Source organism: Ovis aries, chromosome 16 (genome assembly GCF_016772045.2).
Source record: "Ovis aries strain OAR_USU_Benz2616 breed Rambouillet chromosome 16, ARS-UI_Ramb_v3.0, whole genome shotgun sequence".
Lineage (NCBI taxonomy): Eukaryota > Metazoa > Chordata > Mammalia > Artiodactyla > Bovidae > Ovis > Ovis aries.
In genome coordinates, this window is record NC_056069.1 from 56,503,858 (window position 1) to 56,521,857 (window position 18,000).

Consider the following 18,000-nt stretch of genomic DNA (forward strand, 5'->3'; position numbering starts at 1 on the left):
CTAACTTAACATTGTAAATCAACTATACTCCAGTAAAAAATTTTCCTTAAAAGAGAAAACAGTTACAAATAGAAGCAAACCCATTGCTTAGTGACCATCATCATTGTAAATCAGCCCCATCCCCCTTCTTAACTTGGGTCAAATAAGAATCAAAAACTAAATTATATAATATTGTCCTGCTGACCTTTGAGTTAAATGTTTTTATCTTTAAACTTGTTTCCAAAAGATTTGTCTGTGTTTTATGAAAGCTTTTGCTTACAGGCATTGGCTGACTCATCATTTTTTCCTGGTATCTACCTAAACATCTGGTTGGAAGGCACATCAGGGCATTCCTAGACCAGGATATCTCCACCTGGTCCTCGTGACATTTGGGCTGGATAACTCTCAGATGTTTATAGCAGCATTCCTGACCTTGCCGACTGGATGCCAGTAGAACCCTTCCCCCAACACCCCACAGTTGTGACAGCCGAAAATGTTTACTAATCTTGCCAGCTGTACCCTGGAGAGCAAAACTGAGGACTTCTCCAGAAGAAATGCCAAGCTCACGGAAGATGAAGTTGCCCATCTTGTCCGACTCTTTGTGACCCCATGGACTGTAACCTATCAGGCTCCTCCATCCATGGGATTTTCCAGGCAAGAGTGCTGGAGTGGATTACCATTTCCTTCTCCAGGGGATCTTCCCGACCCAGAATCGAACCCGGGTCCCGGGATAGACTGAGAACGCTGTCTATCCCATCTGTCCATCAGGAGAGGACGTGATAAGATTTCTTTTTTTCTTTTTTTTTCCTCTTTGATCAGAAAAGTTAGATTTTTGTGACTGGGCGTTGCTAACGAATTGTAATAAGAGAAATCTATGTTTGTCACTATGAAGTGAAGTGAAGTGAAAGTCGCTCAGTCGTGTCCAACTCTCTGGGATCCCATGGACTATACAGTCGGTGGGATTCTCCAGGCCAGAATACGGGAGTGGGTAGTCTTTCCTTTCTCCAGGGGATCTTCCCAACCCAAGGATCGAACTCAGGTCTCCTACATTGCCAGCAGGTTCTTTACCAGCTGAGCTACCAGGGAAGCCCAAGAATACTGGAGTGGGCAGCCTATCTCTTCTCCAGGGGATCTTCCTGACCCAGGAATCGAGCTGTGGTCTCCTGCATTGCCGGCGGGTTCTTTACCAGCTGAGCCACCAGGAAGCCCCTATAGACTGTAAGAACTTGCACATAAGCCTGATGAGGGTTTCCTGCCATATGTGTACTTTCCTAGAATTCAAAGGGGGTTGAAAATGGCTCAGCTGTTTTTTTAAAACCTAATTAACTATTTGATTTTCATTTTTCCATACAGAGGTGGACCCAGTGTTGGGCAGACCTTCTCTGAGGCCCCAGTAGGGTTGATGGGTGGCCTTAGTTTTGTTCCCACGCTTAATCCAGTCCATCTTGTGACCAGTGGCTTTTATTTCTATAACAGGAGCTATTTGTTCTGAGGCCCCGTTTTCTCTAAATTGATTTCCTGTCTATTAATCTTCTATACTTTGCCCTGTTTCTTAACCTTTACCACCTTTCTTCTAATATATGCCCCACTGAAGTCACTCACTTTGTTTTGAGTTGGGTTTGGAGGAATTCACGTTGCTATTGCATTTTGGCTGTTGTTTGTTCCCAAAAAATTCCTGTAAAAAGAATTCCATTCCTTAGCCCTAAAATTTTCTTTTTTTGCTGTTTGGGGATAAAATTGTGCAACTTGTACCGTTTGTTGTTGCACAGGAAAGACTTCGGGTAGTTCAAGGGGCTCTCCTTAAAAATTCTTGAACAAGATTGTGAATCTTATTAATCTTTTGAAATATTTACAAATTAGCTATTTATTCAACCAGTATGCTTTAACACACTGACTGCAGGAGCCTGCTTCCATTCCTTACTTCCTTAGGGTTTCTACTTTGATGTTACCTGATCAGTGAGGGTGTCTTTAAACACAACATAAAGTAACCCCTCTGGGTGCTTAATCCCTTTACCCTCACTTATGCCTTCATAGATATTCATCACCATCTGCACAGCGTTATATTTACTTGTCCATTTCTACTTTTTGCTTCCCCTTGTTAGAAATATACTGCATTCCCAGTGCTTAGAACACATCAGTAAATATTTGTTTGAATGTATGGATTTTCTTTGTTAATTTATCAGACGCTTATCAATGTACCAGGCATCACTGTAAAATCCTTGCAAATGTTAACCCATCTCTGAATGGATGGTTCTCTGTGCCTTTCCTTCACACATATATTTTCTCTGCTTTACCCACTGTTCTTTGAAATAATCACTGTGTTGAACAGCTGCAGCCCTGTCTTGGCATATTTCTTTTCTGTACATAACCTCTTATTTATGTAACTGTTACGGTCTAGCCTGATTCTTTCTCTCTGAGGTCAGGAGAAGGAATAGCACTCATTCTCTTGATTGTCCCACTCCCAGATGGCCACCTGCCCACATCTGATAATGCGTGTATCTGAAAACATACGAGGAAATCACATGTGCTAAGGTTGGGACTCAATTTACAGTGGTAGCCATTTTTTCAGAGACCACGTGCCCAGCTCTGAGCTGCTCACTTGGACTATACATTGTCTTACTGTTCCCAGGGTGTGAAAAAAGGCAACAGAATGTTAATGTGACATAAATACTTGGTCATTATGGATATCATTTTTACGTGTCAGCTGTAGGGGGGGTGTGTGTGTGTGTGTTCATTCGTGTCCGATTCTTCGTGACCCCCATGGACTATAGACCGCCAGCCTCCTCTGTCCATGGAGTGGGTTGCCATTTCCTCCTCCGGGGGATCTTCCTGACCCAGGGATTGAACCTGTGTCTCCAGCACTGGCAGATGGATTCTTTACTGCTGAGCTGCCTGTGAAGCCCAAGATGGCCACTATTGTTAGCCTAAATGTGTTTGACTTTCTTGTATGGTGTTAATGAATTAAAATGAGGGTCTGATATCCTGTGTTTCTACACTCTTGAATTTCTTGATATTTTCCTTTAATACCTGGTCATCTTGGCTATGGCATAGCCCCCTTCCATGCCCTCAGGGGCCCCAGACCTGTCCTACCCCGTGGGGGGCACTTATGTGGTGGGGTGGCCACCTCCCTGTGAGGTGGGGCCGCTGGGGCCAGCACTTTTCCTGGCAGGTGTCTGGGCCCGGGAAACAGCTGGGAAAGTGGCTGGACCTCAGAAGAGATGACTGGGGTCTGCCCTGGCCTCAATAGTCTCTCAGGACTGGTTCTGACCGACCCTTGTGGTTTATGTGGCAGAAATGCCACCACTGAAGTTTTCATTTTTCTCTGGAAAATAAAAGAAACATGCCACTTTCTTCCATGGTTTACGGAAACCATCGGGTTGGCACTTCTGCTTTTCTTACTGTGTCATTTCCTTCTTCAATAACGTGCTATTTGTCTCCATATAGGCAGCTTGTTGTTGTTTAGTTGTTTAGGGTCCAACTCTGTGACCCCATGAGCTGCAGCTCGGCAGGCTTCCCTGTCCCTCACTGTCTCCTGGAGTTTGCTCAAAGATGTGTCCATTTAGTCAGGGATGCCATCCAGCCATCTCATCCTCTGCTGCCGTCTTCTCCTTTTGCCTTCAGTCTTTCTCAGCATCAGGGTCCTTTCCAGTGAGTCAGCTCTTTGCATCAGTGGGCAAAGTATTGGAGCTTGAGCATTAATCCTTCCAATGAATATTCAGACAACTGGTTGATACTGAAAATTAGAATTCCCCAATCTGCCGGTACTGTTCAGGAAAGGTACTTTGTATGTACGTGCACATGTGAGCTTGTGTAGATCACATTTTTTGTGTTGTTTACATTTTGCTTTTACATCTTGGTGTTTTTATTTGAAGGACAAACATAAAAATACCAGTGAAAAGAATCAATTCAGTCGCTCAGTGTGTCCAACTCTTTGTGACCCCCATGGGCAGTAGCATGCCAGGCTTCCCTGTCCATCACCAACTCCCGGAGCTTACTCAAGCTCATGGCCATCAAGTCAGTGATGCCATCCAACCATCTCATCCTCTGTCGTCCCTTTCTCCTCCTGCCCTCAATCTTTCCTAGCATCAGGGTCTTTTCTAGTGAGTCATTTCTTTGCATCAGGTAGCCAAAGTATTGGAGTTTCAGCTTCAGCATCAGTCCTTGCAACGAATATTCAGGACTGATTTCCTTTACAATTGACTGGTTTGATCTTCTTGAGTCCAAAGGGCTCTTAAGAGTCTTCTTCAACACCACAGTTCAAAAGCATCAGTTCTTCAGTGCTCAGCTTTCTTTATAGTCCGTCTCTCACATCCATACATGACTACTGGAAAAACCATAGCTTTGACTAGATGGACCTTTGTTGACAGAGTAATGTCTCTGCTTTTGAATATGCTATCTAGGTTGGTCATAACTTTTCTTCCAAGGAGTAAGCGTCTTTTAATTTCATGGCTGCAGTCCCCATCTGCAGTGATTTTGGAGTTCAAAAAAATAAAGTGTCTATTTCCACTGTTTCCCCATCTATTTGCCATGAAGTGATGCGACTGGATGCCATGATCTTAGTTTTCTGAATGTTGAGTTTTCAGCCAGCTTTTTCACTCTCCTCTTTCACTTTCATCAAGAGGGTCTTTAGTTCCTTTTCACTTCCTGCCATAAGGGTGTTGTCATTTGTGAATCTAAGGTTATTAATATTTCTCTCAGCAGTCTTGATTCCAGCTTGTGCTTTATCCAGCCTGGCACTTCACGTGATATACTCTGCATGTAAGTTAAATAAGCAGGATGAGAATATACAGTCTTGGCGTACTCCTTTTCCTATTGGGAACCAGTCTGTTTTTCCATGTCCATTTCTAACTGTTGCTTCTTGACCTGCATACAGATTTCTCAGGAGGCAGGTAAGGTGGTCTGGTATTCCCATCTCTTTAGGAATTTTCCACAGTTTGTTATGATCCACACAGTCAATAAAGCATAAGTAGATGTTTTTCTGGAATTCTCTTGCTTTTTCTATGATCCAATAGATGTTGGCAATTTGATCTCTGGTTCCTCTGCCTTCTCTAAATCCAGCTTGAACATGTGGAAGTTAATGGTTCACATACTGTTGAAGCCTGACTTGGAGAATTTTGCATATTACTTTGCTAGCATGTGAGATGAGTGCAATTGTGTGATAGTTTGAGCATTCTTTGGCATTGCCTTTCTTTGGGATTGGAATGAAAACTGACCTTTTCCAGTCCTGTGGCCACTGCTGAGTTTTCCAAATTTGCTGGCATATTGAGTGCAGCACTTTCACAGCATCATCTTCCAGGATTTGAAATAGCTCAACTGGAATTCCATCACCTCCACTAGCTTTGTTCGTAGTGATGCTTTCTAAGGCCCACAGACTTCAGGATGTCTGATTCTAGGTGAGTGATCACACCCTTGTTTTTATCTGGGTTGTAAAGATCTTTTTTGTATAGTTCTTCTGTGTATTCTTGTCACCTCTTCTTAATATCTTCTGCTTCTGTTAGGTCAATACCATTTCTGTCTTTATTGTGCCCATTTTTGCATGAAATGTTCCCTTGGTGTATCTCATATTCTTGAAGAGATCTCTAGACTTCCCCAATTCTATTGTTTTCCTCTATTTCTTTGCATTTATCACTGAGGAAAGCTTTCTTATCTCTCCTTGCTATTCTTTGGAACTCTGCGTTCAAATGGGTATATCTTTCATTTTTTCCTTGCCTTTTCCTCTTCTTCTTTTCTTAGATATTTGTAAGGCCTCCCTAGACAACCATTTTGCCTTTTTGCATTTCTTTTTCTTGGGGGTGGTCTTGATCCCTGCCTCCTTTACAATGTCAGGAACCTCTGTCTATAGTTCTTCAGGCACTCTGTCTATCAGATCTAATCCCTTGAATCTATTCATCACTTCCAGTGTATAATCGTAATGGATTTGACTTACGTCATACCTGAATGGTCTAGTGGTTTTCCCTACTTTCAGTCTGAATTTAGCAATAAGGAGTTCATGGTCTGAGCCACAGTCAGCTCCCAGTCTTGTTTTTGCTGACTGTATAGAACTTCTCCATCTTCTGCTACAAAGAGTACAGTCAGTCTGATTTCAGTATTGACCATCTGCCGATGTCCATGTGTAGAGTCTTCTCTTGTGTTGTTGGAAGAGGGTGTTTGCTATGACCAATGTGTTCCCTTGGCAAAATTCTATTATTCTTTGTCCTGCTTCATTCTGTACTCAAGGCCAAATTTGCCTATTACTCCAGGTATTTCTTGACTCCCTGCTTTTGCATTCCAGTCCCCTATAATGAAAAGGACATTTATTTTTTTTGGTGTTAGTTCTAGAAGGTCTTTTAGGTCTTCATAGAACTGTTCAACTTCAGCTTCTTCAGCATTTCTGGTCGGGGCATAGACTTGGATTACTGTCATATTGAATGGTTTGCCTTGGAAACAGAGATCGTTCTGTCATTTTTGAGTTTGCATCCAAGTACTGCATTTCGGACTCTCTTGTTGACCATGATGGCTACTCCATTTCTTCTAAGGGATTCTTGCCCGCAGTAGTAGATACAATGGTCATCTGAGTTAAATTCACTCATTCTAGTCCATTTAGTTCACTGATTCCTAAAATGTTGATGTTCACTCTTGCCATCTCCTGTTTGACTGCTTCTAATTTACCTTGATCCATGGACCTAACCTTCCAGATTCCTATGCAATATTGTTCTTTACAGCATTGGACTTCATTTCCATCACCAGTCGTATCCACAACTGGGTACTGTGTTTGCTTTGGCTTCATCTCTTCATTCTTTCTGGAGTTATTTCTCCACTCATCTCCAGTAGCATATTGGGCACCAACCGACCTGGGGAGTTCATCTTTGTGTCCTATCCTTTTTCCTTTTCATACTGTTCATGGGGTTCTCAAGGCACAGTAGTGAAGTGGTTTGCCATTCCTTTCTCCAGGGAACCATGTTTTGTCAGAACTCTCCACCATGACCCGTCTGTCTTGGGTTGGCCCTACACGGCATGGCTCATATTTTTATTGAGTTAGAGAAGGCTGTGGTCCATGTGATCAGTTTGATTAGTTTTCTGTGATTATTCACTATATATAAAAGGATACAGTGAATAAATAGGGGGTAGACTCCATCATTGAATGATTGTTTTATGTTCCGGAGTTTGTAAATCTGGTCAGACTGGTCAGCGTATGAAGCTGAATCGGTGCAGTTACTACTCTACCCAATCAATGGTGGTGAAAGAACCCTGTGTAGGTTTTAGAAGTCCACGCATGTTCTATAATCAGTCTTGCAGTGTCTGAGTTGTCTCTGGTACACAATACAATGGGTTTTCCTGGTGGCTCAGTGGTAAGAACCTACCTGCCGTTGCAGGAGATGTGAGTTCGATCCCTGTGTTTGGAAAGTCCCCTGGAGAAGGACATGGCAACTCACTCAGTATTCTTGCCCAGAAAATCCCATGGGCAGAGGAGCCTGGTGGGCTGTAGTCATGAGGTTGCAAAAGAGTAGGACATGACTTAGTAAATATACAACAGCACATATGCAGCACCCACCACTGGTCTTGGAGTTTAAAGCAAGATAGGGCTTCCCTGATAGCCCAGTTGGTAAAGAATCTGCCTGCAATGCAGGAGACCCCAGTTCGATCCCTGGAGAAGGGAAAGGCTACCCACTCCTGTATTCTGGCCTGGAGAATTCCATGGACTGTGTAGTCCATGGGGTTGCAGAGTTGGGCACCACTGAGCGACTTTCACTTTCAGGCTGTCAAACAAGCAAAGCAATTGTAATTTATTTATTGAACTTTTTTTTTTTTTTTTTTGCCTGCTCCCTGTTGCCTGAAGGATCTTAGTTCCCCAACCAGGGATTGACCCTGTGCCCCCTGCAGTGGAAGTGTGGTGTCTTAACCACTGAACAGCCAGAGGAGTCCAAAATCAGTTGTATTTTAAACCTGAGAGGATTTGTTTTCCTGAAGATCACAGGAATGCTATTTATAGATCTCAGTTGAGAAGGGAGAATATTTTTCAGACTTTCCTGAGAAGCTGTGTTTCATTCTCTGAACAAATGTAGACTGTGTGGTGAATTTTGTGACAACACTTAAATTGAAGAGCTTTGCTTTGAACTATATCCCATGGTCCCTTGAACATATTATACAGTGAAATCAAATTACTTTCTGAAAGATTGGTCAGCCAGCTTCTTAACTGTTACTGCTTTGCATCAGTGGGAGAAAAGTAAACTGAAAAAGTTATCATTTCTGTGATTTCCGTAGGAGGGTTAGTACTTGAACCAATGTCTTTTAGGAACATCAAATGTCAATTGTCCAAATAATTTGCTACCTTTAAGAATAGGTGAGGTTTCCCAGGTGGCGCTAGTGGCCAAGAACCCTCCTGCCAGTGCAGGAGACATAAGAGATGTGAGTTCCATCCCTGGGTTGGGAAGATTCCCTGGAGGAGGAAATGGCAACCCACTCTAGAATTCTTGCCTGGAGAATCCCACTGACAGAAGAGTCTGGTGGGCGACAGTCCTTAGGGTCCAAGAGTCAGTCACGACTGAAGCGAGCTGGCACAAAAATAGGTAGGTGGCATGAAGGAAATTAAAGTGTTCTCTGCAGTCTGATTTTTGCTGGTATTGTACTGAGATTATATTGTAAGTTGGGAAACGGTCTGTGGAAACTGTTCATTGCCCATAATTAAGCTGTGAATTCGTTCCCCCTCATCAGGTATTCACGTACAAGCAGAGCACAATTACACACCAGAAGGTGATGCCTATGCACGCCATGGATGAGGAGGGCGTGGATGACATGGCCACCCTGACAGAGCTCCACGGGGGTGCCATCATGCACAACTTGTACCAGCGCTACAAGAGAAACCAAATCTATGTAAGTTCCGCTCTCAGTCCCTTAAAAATCCTTCCAGTCTTTTCCTTCCTCTTGCTGGGTCACACGGCATACAGGATCTCAGTTTCTGGACCAGGGATCAAATCCATGCCCCCTGCAGTGAAAGCATAGCATCTTACCCGCTGAACCACCGGGGAAGTTTCCAAACTCCGTCCAGTTTGAGTCTGTTTATTTTTGTTTTCAGAGAGTATTTCCTTTTTGAGACCCTCCCGTTCTTCTAAGTAAAAGCTATATTTCTAGTTTTTTTTTTTTTTGCCAAATTAGAGATGTGGGTCCATAAATCATGTTCTCGTGTTGATTGCCTGGACTTCATTAGCAGGGATGGCTTTGCAGCGAAGGATAATTTGACCTCTTTCTTCTCCTGAGTGCATTCTGTTCCTGAGTGTTCTGTTCCATAAAGAAGTCACGCAGAGTGGTTTGACTTCCTCAGTTAAGGGCTGAGGAGAAATGTGGCTTTACAAACAAGCAGACCTGAGCTCAAGCTTTTTTTTTTCTCTCTCATTTTCTTGATTTTTTTTCTCCTTTTATGGATTTTCACTTTTTTTTTTTTCTTCTGGCTCCAAGGCCCATCCATGGAGAAATTTCTTTTCTTTATATATGATTTTTAAAAGTTACATTCCGTTTACAATTATTACAATATTAGCAATATTCTCCATGTTATGCAGTCCATCCTTGCATCTGTTTTGGGCCTTCCTCTCCTCCACCCCTATGTTGCACGCCTCCCCTCGTCCCTGGTCACCCCCCTAGTTTGCTCTCTCTCTGCGGGTCTGCTTCTTTTAGGTTACCCTCACTAGTTCATTGTATTTTTTAGATTCCACATGTAAGTGATGTCACAAAGTATTTGTCTGACTTACTTCACTTAGCATAATGCTCTGCAAGTCCATTCATGTTCTGCAAATGGCAAAATTTCATTCTTTTTATGGCTGAGTAGTATTCCATTGTGTATATGTATGTATGTGTGTGTGTGTAAATATCACATCCTCTTTATCCATTCATCTCTTGGTGGACACAGGTTCCTTCCATGTCTTAGCAATTGTAAGTAATGCTGCTGTGAACTTGGGGTGCATGCATCTTTTTGAACTAGTGTTTTCATTTTTTTTTTCCAGATACATATCCAGGAGTGGAATTCCTAGATCATGTGGTAGCTCTATTTTTAGTTTTTTGAGAAAACTGCATACCGTTTTCCATAGTGGCTGCACTGATGTACATTCCCACGAGCATGTAGGACGGTTCCATCTAAGGGACATTTGGGTTCAAGGGGACCCATCTCACTTTGGGATTGCTCTTTTGATTGGAGACACGTCCTGGTATAAAAAGCGATCATGCACATTTCTCCTCAACTTTTATGAACTCTGTGCCTATATTATAAAAGTAATACCTAAAAATCGCTTCTGTAGTCATTCCTTTCTGACATTAAAGTATAAATTACATCATCTGTCAAGAATGAGTTCAGAGTTTCTCCTTTCCACCTGCCTTTGTTGGCAGGTCTTTACTGGGCAACTGCTGATAGGTGTTTATTTTTCTTGTCAAGTTCAAATTTATGCAGTTTTTTAAAAACCGAATTTTAATATTGGAAAAACCCTTCATCTTGCAGTAGTTTTTATTCCTTAGGAGTTAACACTCAGTTTTGGTGGTATGCCTGTGATTATGATGAATAATAATATCAGCCATTCCAGTAACTAGGCTTCCCTCATAGCTCAGCTGGTAAAGAATCCTCCTGCAGTGCAGGAGACCCCGGTTTGATTCCTAGGTCTGGAAGATCCGCTGGAGAAGGTATAGGCTACCAATCCCAGTATTCTTGGGCTTCCCTTGTGGTTCAGCTGGTAAAGAATCTGCCTGCAATGCAGAAGACCTGGGTTTGATCCCTGGGTTGGGAAGATCCTCTGGAGAAGGGAAAGGCTACCCACTCCTGTATCCTGCCCTGGAGAATTCCATGAACTGTATAGTCCATGGGGTCACCGAGTCAGACTTGACTGAGCAACTTTCACTTTTCACTTTCCAATAGCTAGCAGGTGCTAACTGAAACTCAGGATCCTCTTAGTATTGTGGTTGCTGTAGTTTATCCATCCTTAGACCAGGAGAGGAGAATTGGGAAAGAGGGAAGAATTAGATGTTTGTTAATGCAAAATTTTCCTCAGCTTCAAGAAAAGAAGGTGTTTATTTGCCTTCATTTAATCCTGGGAAGGTGGCATCTTTGCCAGATTGACCTAATGCTTGGCAAATGTCTTCAGACAGCCTTGTATGGAGAAATGGAGTTGCCTTCTAGTCCTCTGACTAACCTTGCTTACACTCAGTCTTTAGAGACCGCATTTTCCAAATGTTCTGCAGAAAAGGTCATCTTCATGCATGTTTCTGTAAAAGTGGCTGCGTGTCATAGCTTGTGCATGTACTTGTTGAGCAAATGTGGGTTTTCTCCTGTCCCCATCTCAAAAGAGCTTCCTACCCACCTACACAGGTGTCCAGGGACCCATGTGCCATGCCTGTGCTTTCAGCATTAAGGCTTTGACACTGCTGTGTAACTGTTTACACAGCAGTTTCCTTGCTCAGTTTGTCAAGGACTGATTTTGTCTCTCTTGAGCCAAGGGCAGAGTCAGGCACCTGGCAGTTGTGCCATATGTTTGTAAAATAGATACCATTCATGCTAGAAGCAACATAGTTGATGGTAAAAGTGAAGCTGGATTTAAAATTTCTTCATTGGTACCCATCTCATAAATGAATATTTCAGAATTCATATCCGTCTGCCTTTAGATGTAAGTTTTTATTATACATTTAATAGTCATGAAAAAGCCAATTAGGGGGAGAACTACTGAAGAGGGTTAAAGGACAGGGCCTTTTAAAGCTCCCCTCCACCATGATGATGTTGTAAACCTGAATAAACCATATGAATAGGATCTTGATATTTTTTTTTTTTCCTGGAATGAAGATCTTTTCTTTCCCCTTGGAGGGAAAAACACAGGATTTTTGTACATCCAATTTACAGCTCAGGTCAGTTATTTATACCCTATATGCCTTCCTTTTAGAACCTAGGTAATTGTACTAGGTAATTATATAGAAAGCAGCCATCTTGATGTCCATTAGTGAAGCTGTTTTCACTGGATGCTGGTACCTGTCAGATAAGCACAGCTTTCCACCTTTATCTCAGCCCTAAAGTGATGCTTGTCCATGTTTTAAAAGAGGGAAAAATGGCTTGACTTGTAACAGAGGTGCTGTGTTAGTTTTCTTTTGCTGGCGTAACAAATTACCATAGCTATGAATTTATTTTATTTTATTTATTTATTTTTTTTTGCCGTTTAGTTAGGTTCGTCTGAAGGGGTCTCACCAGACTAAACTTCAGGTGTGGCCATGCTAGGCTTCTTTCTGGAGCCTCTAGGGAAGAATTTGTTTCTTGTTCTTTCCCAGTGTTGGCAGAGGTCAGTTCCTTGCGATTGTAGGACTGAGGTCCTCATTTTCTTGCTGGCTGGCTGCTGATTCCTGCCTGGTAGAGGCCTCCTTCCTTCTCATTCAAAGACAGCAACCCTGGACCTAGTCCTTTTCATGCTTCAAATCTCTTCCTCCTTTCATCTGATCTCTGACCAGAGCCAAGGGAGGTTCTCAGGTTTTAAAATTCATGTAATTAGATAGGGCTCACCTGGGTTAATTCCCAGTCTCAGAGCTTACAACCTTAATCATATCTTGAGTCTCTTATGTGGCAACATCGCTTAAGTCACAGATTCTGGGAATTAGGTGAACATCTTGGTGGGGCTCGGTTGTGTCTGACTCTTTTCGACCCCATGAACTATACAGTCCATGGAATTCTCCAGGTTAGAATACTGGAGTGGGTAGCCTTTTCCTTCTCCAGGGGATCTTCCCAAGGGCTTCCCAGGTGGCGCTAGTGGTAAAGAACCTGCCTGCCAGTGCACGAGATGTAAGAGATTTGGTTCGATCCCTGGGTTGGGAAGACCCCTTGGAGGAGGAAATGCAACCCACTCCAGTGTTCTTGCCTGGAGAATCCTATGGACAGAGGAGCCTGGTGGGCTACAGTCCATGGGGTCACAAAGAGTCAGACTCGACTGAGCAATTAACACTACTAGGACCACTTGGTGGGGCAGGGAGTGATGCATTACTCTGCCCACCACAGGTGCCCTCCATCGAGTCCTGTCATTGAGAAGGAACCTGCGTGTGTCTCCCCCACCACTCTGGATCATTTGTTGGCTTTCTGTTTGGGGCAACACAGGTTGCTGGTAAACAGACCCATCTCCAGGTAGAGGGGTCTGTTGTTTGTGCTAAGAAGGACCATTAACTTCTCTTCTCCTTGAGGGATGCTCTCATTGCCTGAGAACATTATAAGACTTCAGTAAAATATTTCTTCTAGCTTTTAGCATCCTCCATTCAGATGTGGGTGGAGGCAAGAGACATGGGTTTGATCCAACTGGATTGAGAAGATCCCCTGGAGAAGGAAATGGCAACTCACTGCAGTATTCTTACCTGGAGAATCCTGTGGACAGAGAAGCCTGGCAAGCTTGGGGTCCTTGGGGTCCATGGGGTCCTTGATAGTCCATGGGGTCACAGAAGAGTTGGACATGACTTAGTGATTAAATAACAATTCAGATGTGGGTAGAGAGCTATGAAGGCGTAGAGCACTCAGTAGACAAATCAAAGTTGAGTCCACTTTTCTCTACTCACCTCCCCTTGGGCCCTATATTAACCATTTAAGTTTTTGTGTCAGTTTAAAAACTTTTCAAGGTCAGGTGTCGTTTGATAGTATCCTTATTTCTTCAGGGATCTGAACATTCTAAGCTTTCAGGCTTTTGTGTGGTTTTCTTCCCAGGTAGCCGGCCATTGCAGGAGACATAAGAGACACGGGTTTGATCCCTGGGTCAGGAAAATCCCCGGAGGAGGGCATGGCAACCCACTCCAGTATTTTTGCCTGGAGAATCCCTTGGACAGAGGAGTCTGGCTGACTATGGTCCATAGGATCACAAAGAGTCAGAAACTACTAATTTGACTTAGCACGCACTAACATGAATGGTTTTCTGATCCTTTAAGACTGTTCCGTGAAGATCTAGACTTCATTTTACAATTTTTATATTCATCTTTTTGCCAGATTTCTATTGATTTTTCACTTTTACTTATCAATATTAAAAAATAATTTTTAGCCTCAACAAATAAAAGGCCACATGTCATAACCCTTGTACCTGATGGGGCTGTTTCACAATAGAATGGCCAGTGAAAGCTTTAAGAACCTTCCTAACCTTTGTATCAGTACCTCTCCCAATCTTACTCATCTAATACCATGGGTTGTTATTTGGAAAGTTCCCACTTGGAACTTGGGGCTGCTCCTTCTGGCCGCAGAGACTTTGCAGACCTTGGAGTCTGTTGGTCTCTGTGGCTCCAGCCTTGCCGCTGGTCCAGTTTGGCTCTGACCCCCAGGTTAGAGGGCTTCCCAGGTGGCTCAGTGGTAAAGAATCTGCCTGCTGATGCAGGAGATTCGGGTTTGATCCCTGGGTGGGGAAGATCCCCTGGAGGAGGAAATGGCAACCCAACTCCAGTATTCCTGTCTGGAGAATCCCAGGGACAGAGGAGTCTGATGGGCTACAGTCCCTGGGGTCACAGAAGAGTGAGACACAATTTAGTGAGTAAACAAAAACAACAATAACAACTCGGGTTAGAGCAGCTCTGTTCTTCCCACAGTTGCCTGCCCCAAACCCTTGCCTCCTGCCCCAAACCCTTGCCTCCTGCCCCAATACAGGATTCCCTTCCTAGAACTTCAGGTTCTCTTACTTAATGCTCCACCTAGTCAGCTTTCCCATCCTCTGGCGACTTCCCAGATAAGAACTCAGCTCTTGATCTGTGGCCCTACCCCAGACTTTTCACCCCAAACCTCTTGTCTCTGGGTTTCCTGGCAGCTTGGAGAGGGTCCCCTGAGTCCCACCCTGGGAAGAAGTGTCTCTTCCCACCACTGATGAGGCCTGATGCGGACAAGTCCCCACTCCTGTAAGTCCCTAAAGACTTGGAGAGGAGGGGCGTGTGTTGTACAGAGTGATAAGAGGTTGGGGGGGTAGGGAACAAATTGGTGGGTGAGGAGGAGAGCTGGCTTCTCTTGGAGAAGGGGCGGCAGCAATGATACTACAAAGGAGGGCTGAGAGTTTTGATTCGAAGAAAAGGCTCGAGAGATGCCTTTTTTGAAGGTGGAGAGATGAGAGTGTATTTGGTGTGATGGCTTTGCTAAACTGGGAGAAAGTTCCTTTGTTTATGGAGTCTGATGTTTGGGGAACATCTAATAGTGGAATCCGTAGGGAGGGGTCAGGACACCTTTAAAAGCAGTGGTTCTGGACCAGATGCATGGGTTTTAGGGGACTTTTGGCAATACCTGGAGGCATTTCCAGTTGCCATAGCGAGGGCAGAGGATGCTGCTGGAATCTGTTAATAGTTGGTAGAGGCCCGGGATCTACTAAACATGCTCAGGTGTAGAGGACAGCCCCCTGCAAAGTTATCTGGCTTAAGATGTCAGTCATGCTGAGATACCCTGCCTTACTTAAAGCTAGGCAGCAGTGTTTGGGCTTGGTGGTAAAGAGACTATATTGTCCTTGCTAAAGGCTTTTGAAGAGGCTGCTGCTGCTAAGTCACTTCAGTTGTGTCTGACTCTGTGCGACCCCATAGACAGCAGCCCACCAGGCTCCCCCGTCCCTGGGATTCTCCAGGCGAGAACACGGAGTGGGTTGCCATTTGCTTCTCCAATGCATGAAAGTGAAAAGTGAAAGTGAAGTCGCTCAGTTGTGTCCGACTCTTCGCGACCCCATGGACTGCAGCCTACCAGGCTCCTCTGTCCATGGGATTTTCCAGGCAGGAGTACTAGAGTGGGGTGCCATTGCCTTCTCCGTTTGAAGAGGCAGTTTCCCTGAAAAAAGTTTAGAAGGGTTGATACGGAAGTGATGTGATACAGTCTACAGAGGGTAGGTTGGGTGGGAGAGTGTTACAGTATCTCCAAGGGGGTAGATATGAGGGTTTTGGACCACAACCTGATATAAAGAGCTGACTCACTGGAAAAGACCCTGATGCTGGGAAAGATTGAAGGTGGGAGGAGAAGAGGACGGCAGAGAATGAGATGGTTGGATGGCATCACCGAGTCAATGGACATGATTTTGAGAAAGCCACAGGAGATAGTGAAGGATGGGGAAGCTTGTTGTGCTGCAGTCTATGGGGGTCACAGAGTTGGACACGACTGAGCGACTGAACAAGTGCAGCAGAGATGGGAGTGAGCAAGAGAAAATTGCATGTGATACCCAAGGGGGAAGGGGAGAGGCAGGCAGGGCTGGCTGTAATGATGCCCTGATGTCCCCAAGAACAGCTCTGACAGTTCCTCCAGGAGAGGAGAGTGGGAGAGACGAGCTGGGTTTTGGATGCCTGTTGCATCGTATTCTGTGGAACCTGGATCATTTCACATTCTGTATCCAGCATCTAAGCACCCACTGGACAAAAACAGATGAGGTCTCTGTTGCACTGACCGTCAGCTCTGTGTCCAGAGTGAAGGGATGGCCCGGCCAGCTCTGTGGTGTGGCAGTTTTGTTTTCTGTCCAACAGAAGAGAAACCCGTTGTCTCTATCGCAGGGTTTGTTGTGCTCTCGGTCAGTTGCCTGTGGGAGCCTCCTGTCTAAGGAGCGGGCTGGAAACCGCATCACAGCTCGGCTGCAATTATGGGCTTGAGGATGGCTCCAGAGGGAGCCCCGCTCTGTTCCACCCACCTCGTGGGTTCGTTTGTTGGTCTTGCTGAACAAACGGCAGAGCTGAGAGTCAGATGAGTCCGTTTTAAGATGTGGAGCTGTGTCTAAAGATAAACGGTTGGGAAAGCACAGAACATGCTTCACAGCTCGTGTATTTTTAGGTGTTTCAAAAATAAAACCCTCCTCTGGGAAGGTGGCCGTGCAGACCGAATGTGTAAATGAGTTTGTTGTTCCCGAATTAACTTCCAAACCCGTAAAAGGTGCTGGCAGGCAGCTGCCTGTTGAAGCCATGTGAATTACAAGTGAGCTCACCTGGGCTGCCCACCGTGTTCCCATCAGGCCAGCCACGCTGCAGGGTTCAGTGTGCGGATCTCAACCTGCCATTCATTTCCTGGATTCATTCAGTCTTCCCAGAGGAGACTTTGGGGGTTATTTCCCATCCCTTTCCAAAGCCAGTGTCAAGGAACAGCGCGCCTCTCAGGGATGGCCTGAAGACTGGATGGCCAGCAGGCTTGGCATTTGTCTCATACCGGGAACAGCTGAATACAGTGTGGTTTGTCAGGGTTTTGTTCTTCACATGAAATCAAGACTGGTGTTGCCAGAAGATGATTGTAACCATCTGTCTGACTCTGTGTATTTTTAAACTTGACCAAACATTTATCCTCTTGAGTTGCCATTTCTACGTCGGCACATGGTGGTGGCAATTAGAAGCTTTGTTTTGGTTCATTTTTCTCCCCTTTCCGGCCTCTTTTGGGTCAGATTCCTTTCAACAAGGGAGGAATATGAGTCAGAAACACACTCAAATTAAGTGGAAATGTCACTGCTAAATGTAAGAGTCTAAATGTAAGTTTGACTTTGGTCATATATCTTGAGTTACTGGTTGTGATCCAGTTTTCAATGAAGTTGAATTGTTTAATCGGATGAGGATGGCAGGCAGTTTTGTTAGGGAAGAAGGTGGGTGTGGAGCATGAGAACTCAGTTAAAAAGGGAACTTATTGGTGCATTGGTAATAAATCCAGGTGCCTCCAATGTCTCTATATTGACTCAGCCCTGCTTGTGTGCCAGGCTGTGCTTGTGGCTCCAAGGATGCAAAATTCCTCTTCATCATGGTAACTTTTTCATGAAATAATGAATAAACAAAATACAGCGCCCCTCCAGGACCTCCTAGCTTGTTGATGAAAGCAGACACATCATACCTTTGACAACAGCTCGGGGCGACAATGACTGTGATAAAAGTGCTGGGGACACAAAGAATGGGCATCACAAGAAGAGACGAGGGGGTCAGAAAAGGATCCCAACTGGGGCTTGGTGCTGAGTTTTGAAACATTCCTAGGGGATTTCAGCCAAGAGGGAGGGTGGCTCTTCCTGGCAGAAGATCAACAAAGACTTGGAATAGCGTGATTTGTCGACCTGCAGGACAGGCAAGAACCTGCAGTGAAGGTTTGTGCAGCTG

At 44.4% G+C, this 18,000-nt stretch overlaps 1 protein-coding gene across 7 annotated transcripts in view; it reads left to right on the plus strand.

The window, feature by feature from the left end:
• The window catches only part of MYO10 (myosin X), a 259,943-nt gene that overhangs the window by 104,567 nt on the left and 137,376 nt on the right, over nucleotides 1–18,000 (plus strand). For 5 of the 7 annotated variants that reach the window (XM_042233921.1, XM_027980154.2, XM_042233922.1 and 2 more), the window contains one exon: nucleotides 8,671–8,829. The exons of the other annotated variants lie outside the window; for them this stretch is intronic. In XM_042233921.1, coding sequence (XP_042089855.1) covers nucleotides 8,671–8,829 — 159 coding nt within the window. The remainder of the gene's footprint in view (nucleotides 1–8,670; nucleotides 8,830–18,000) is intronic. 7 annotated transcript variants of the gene reach the window in all.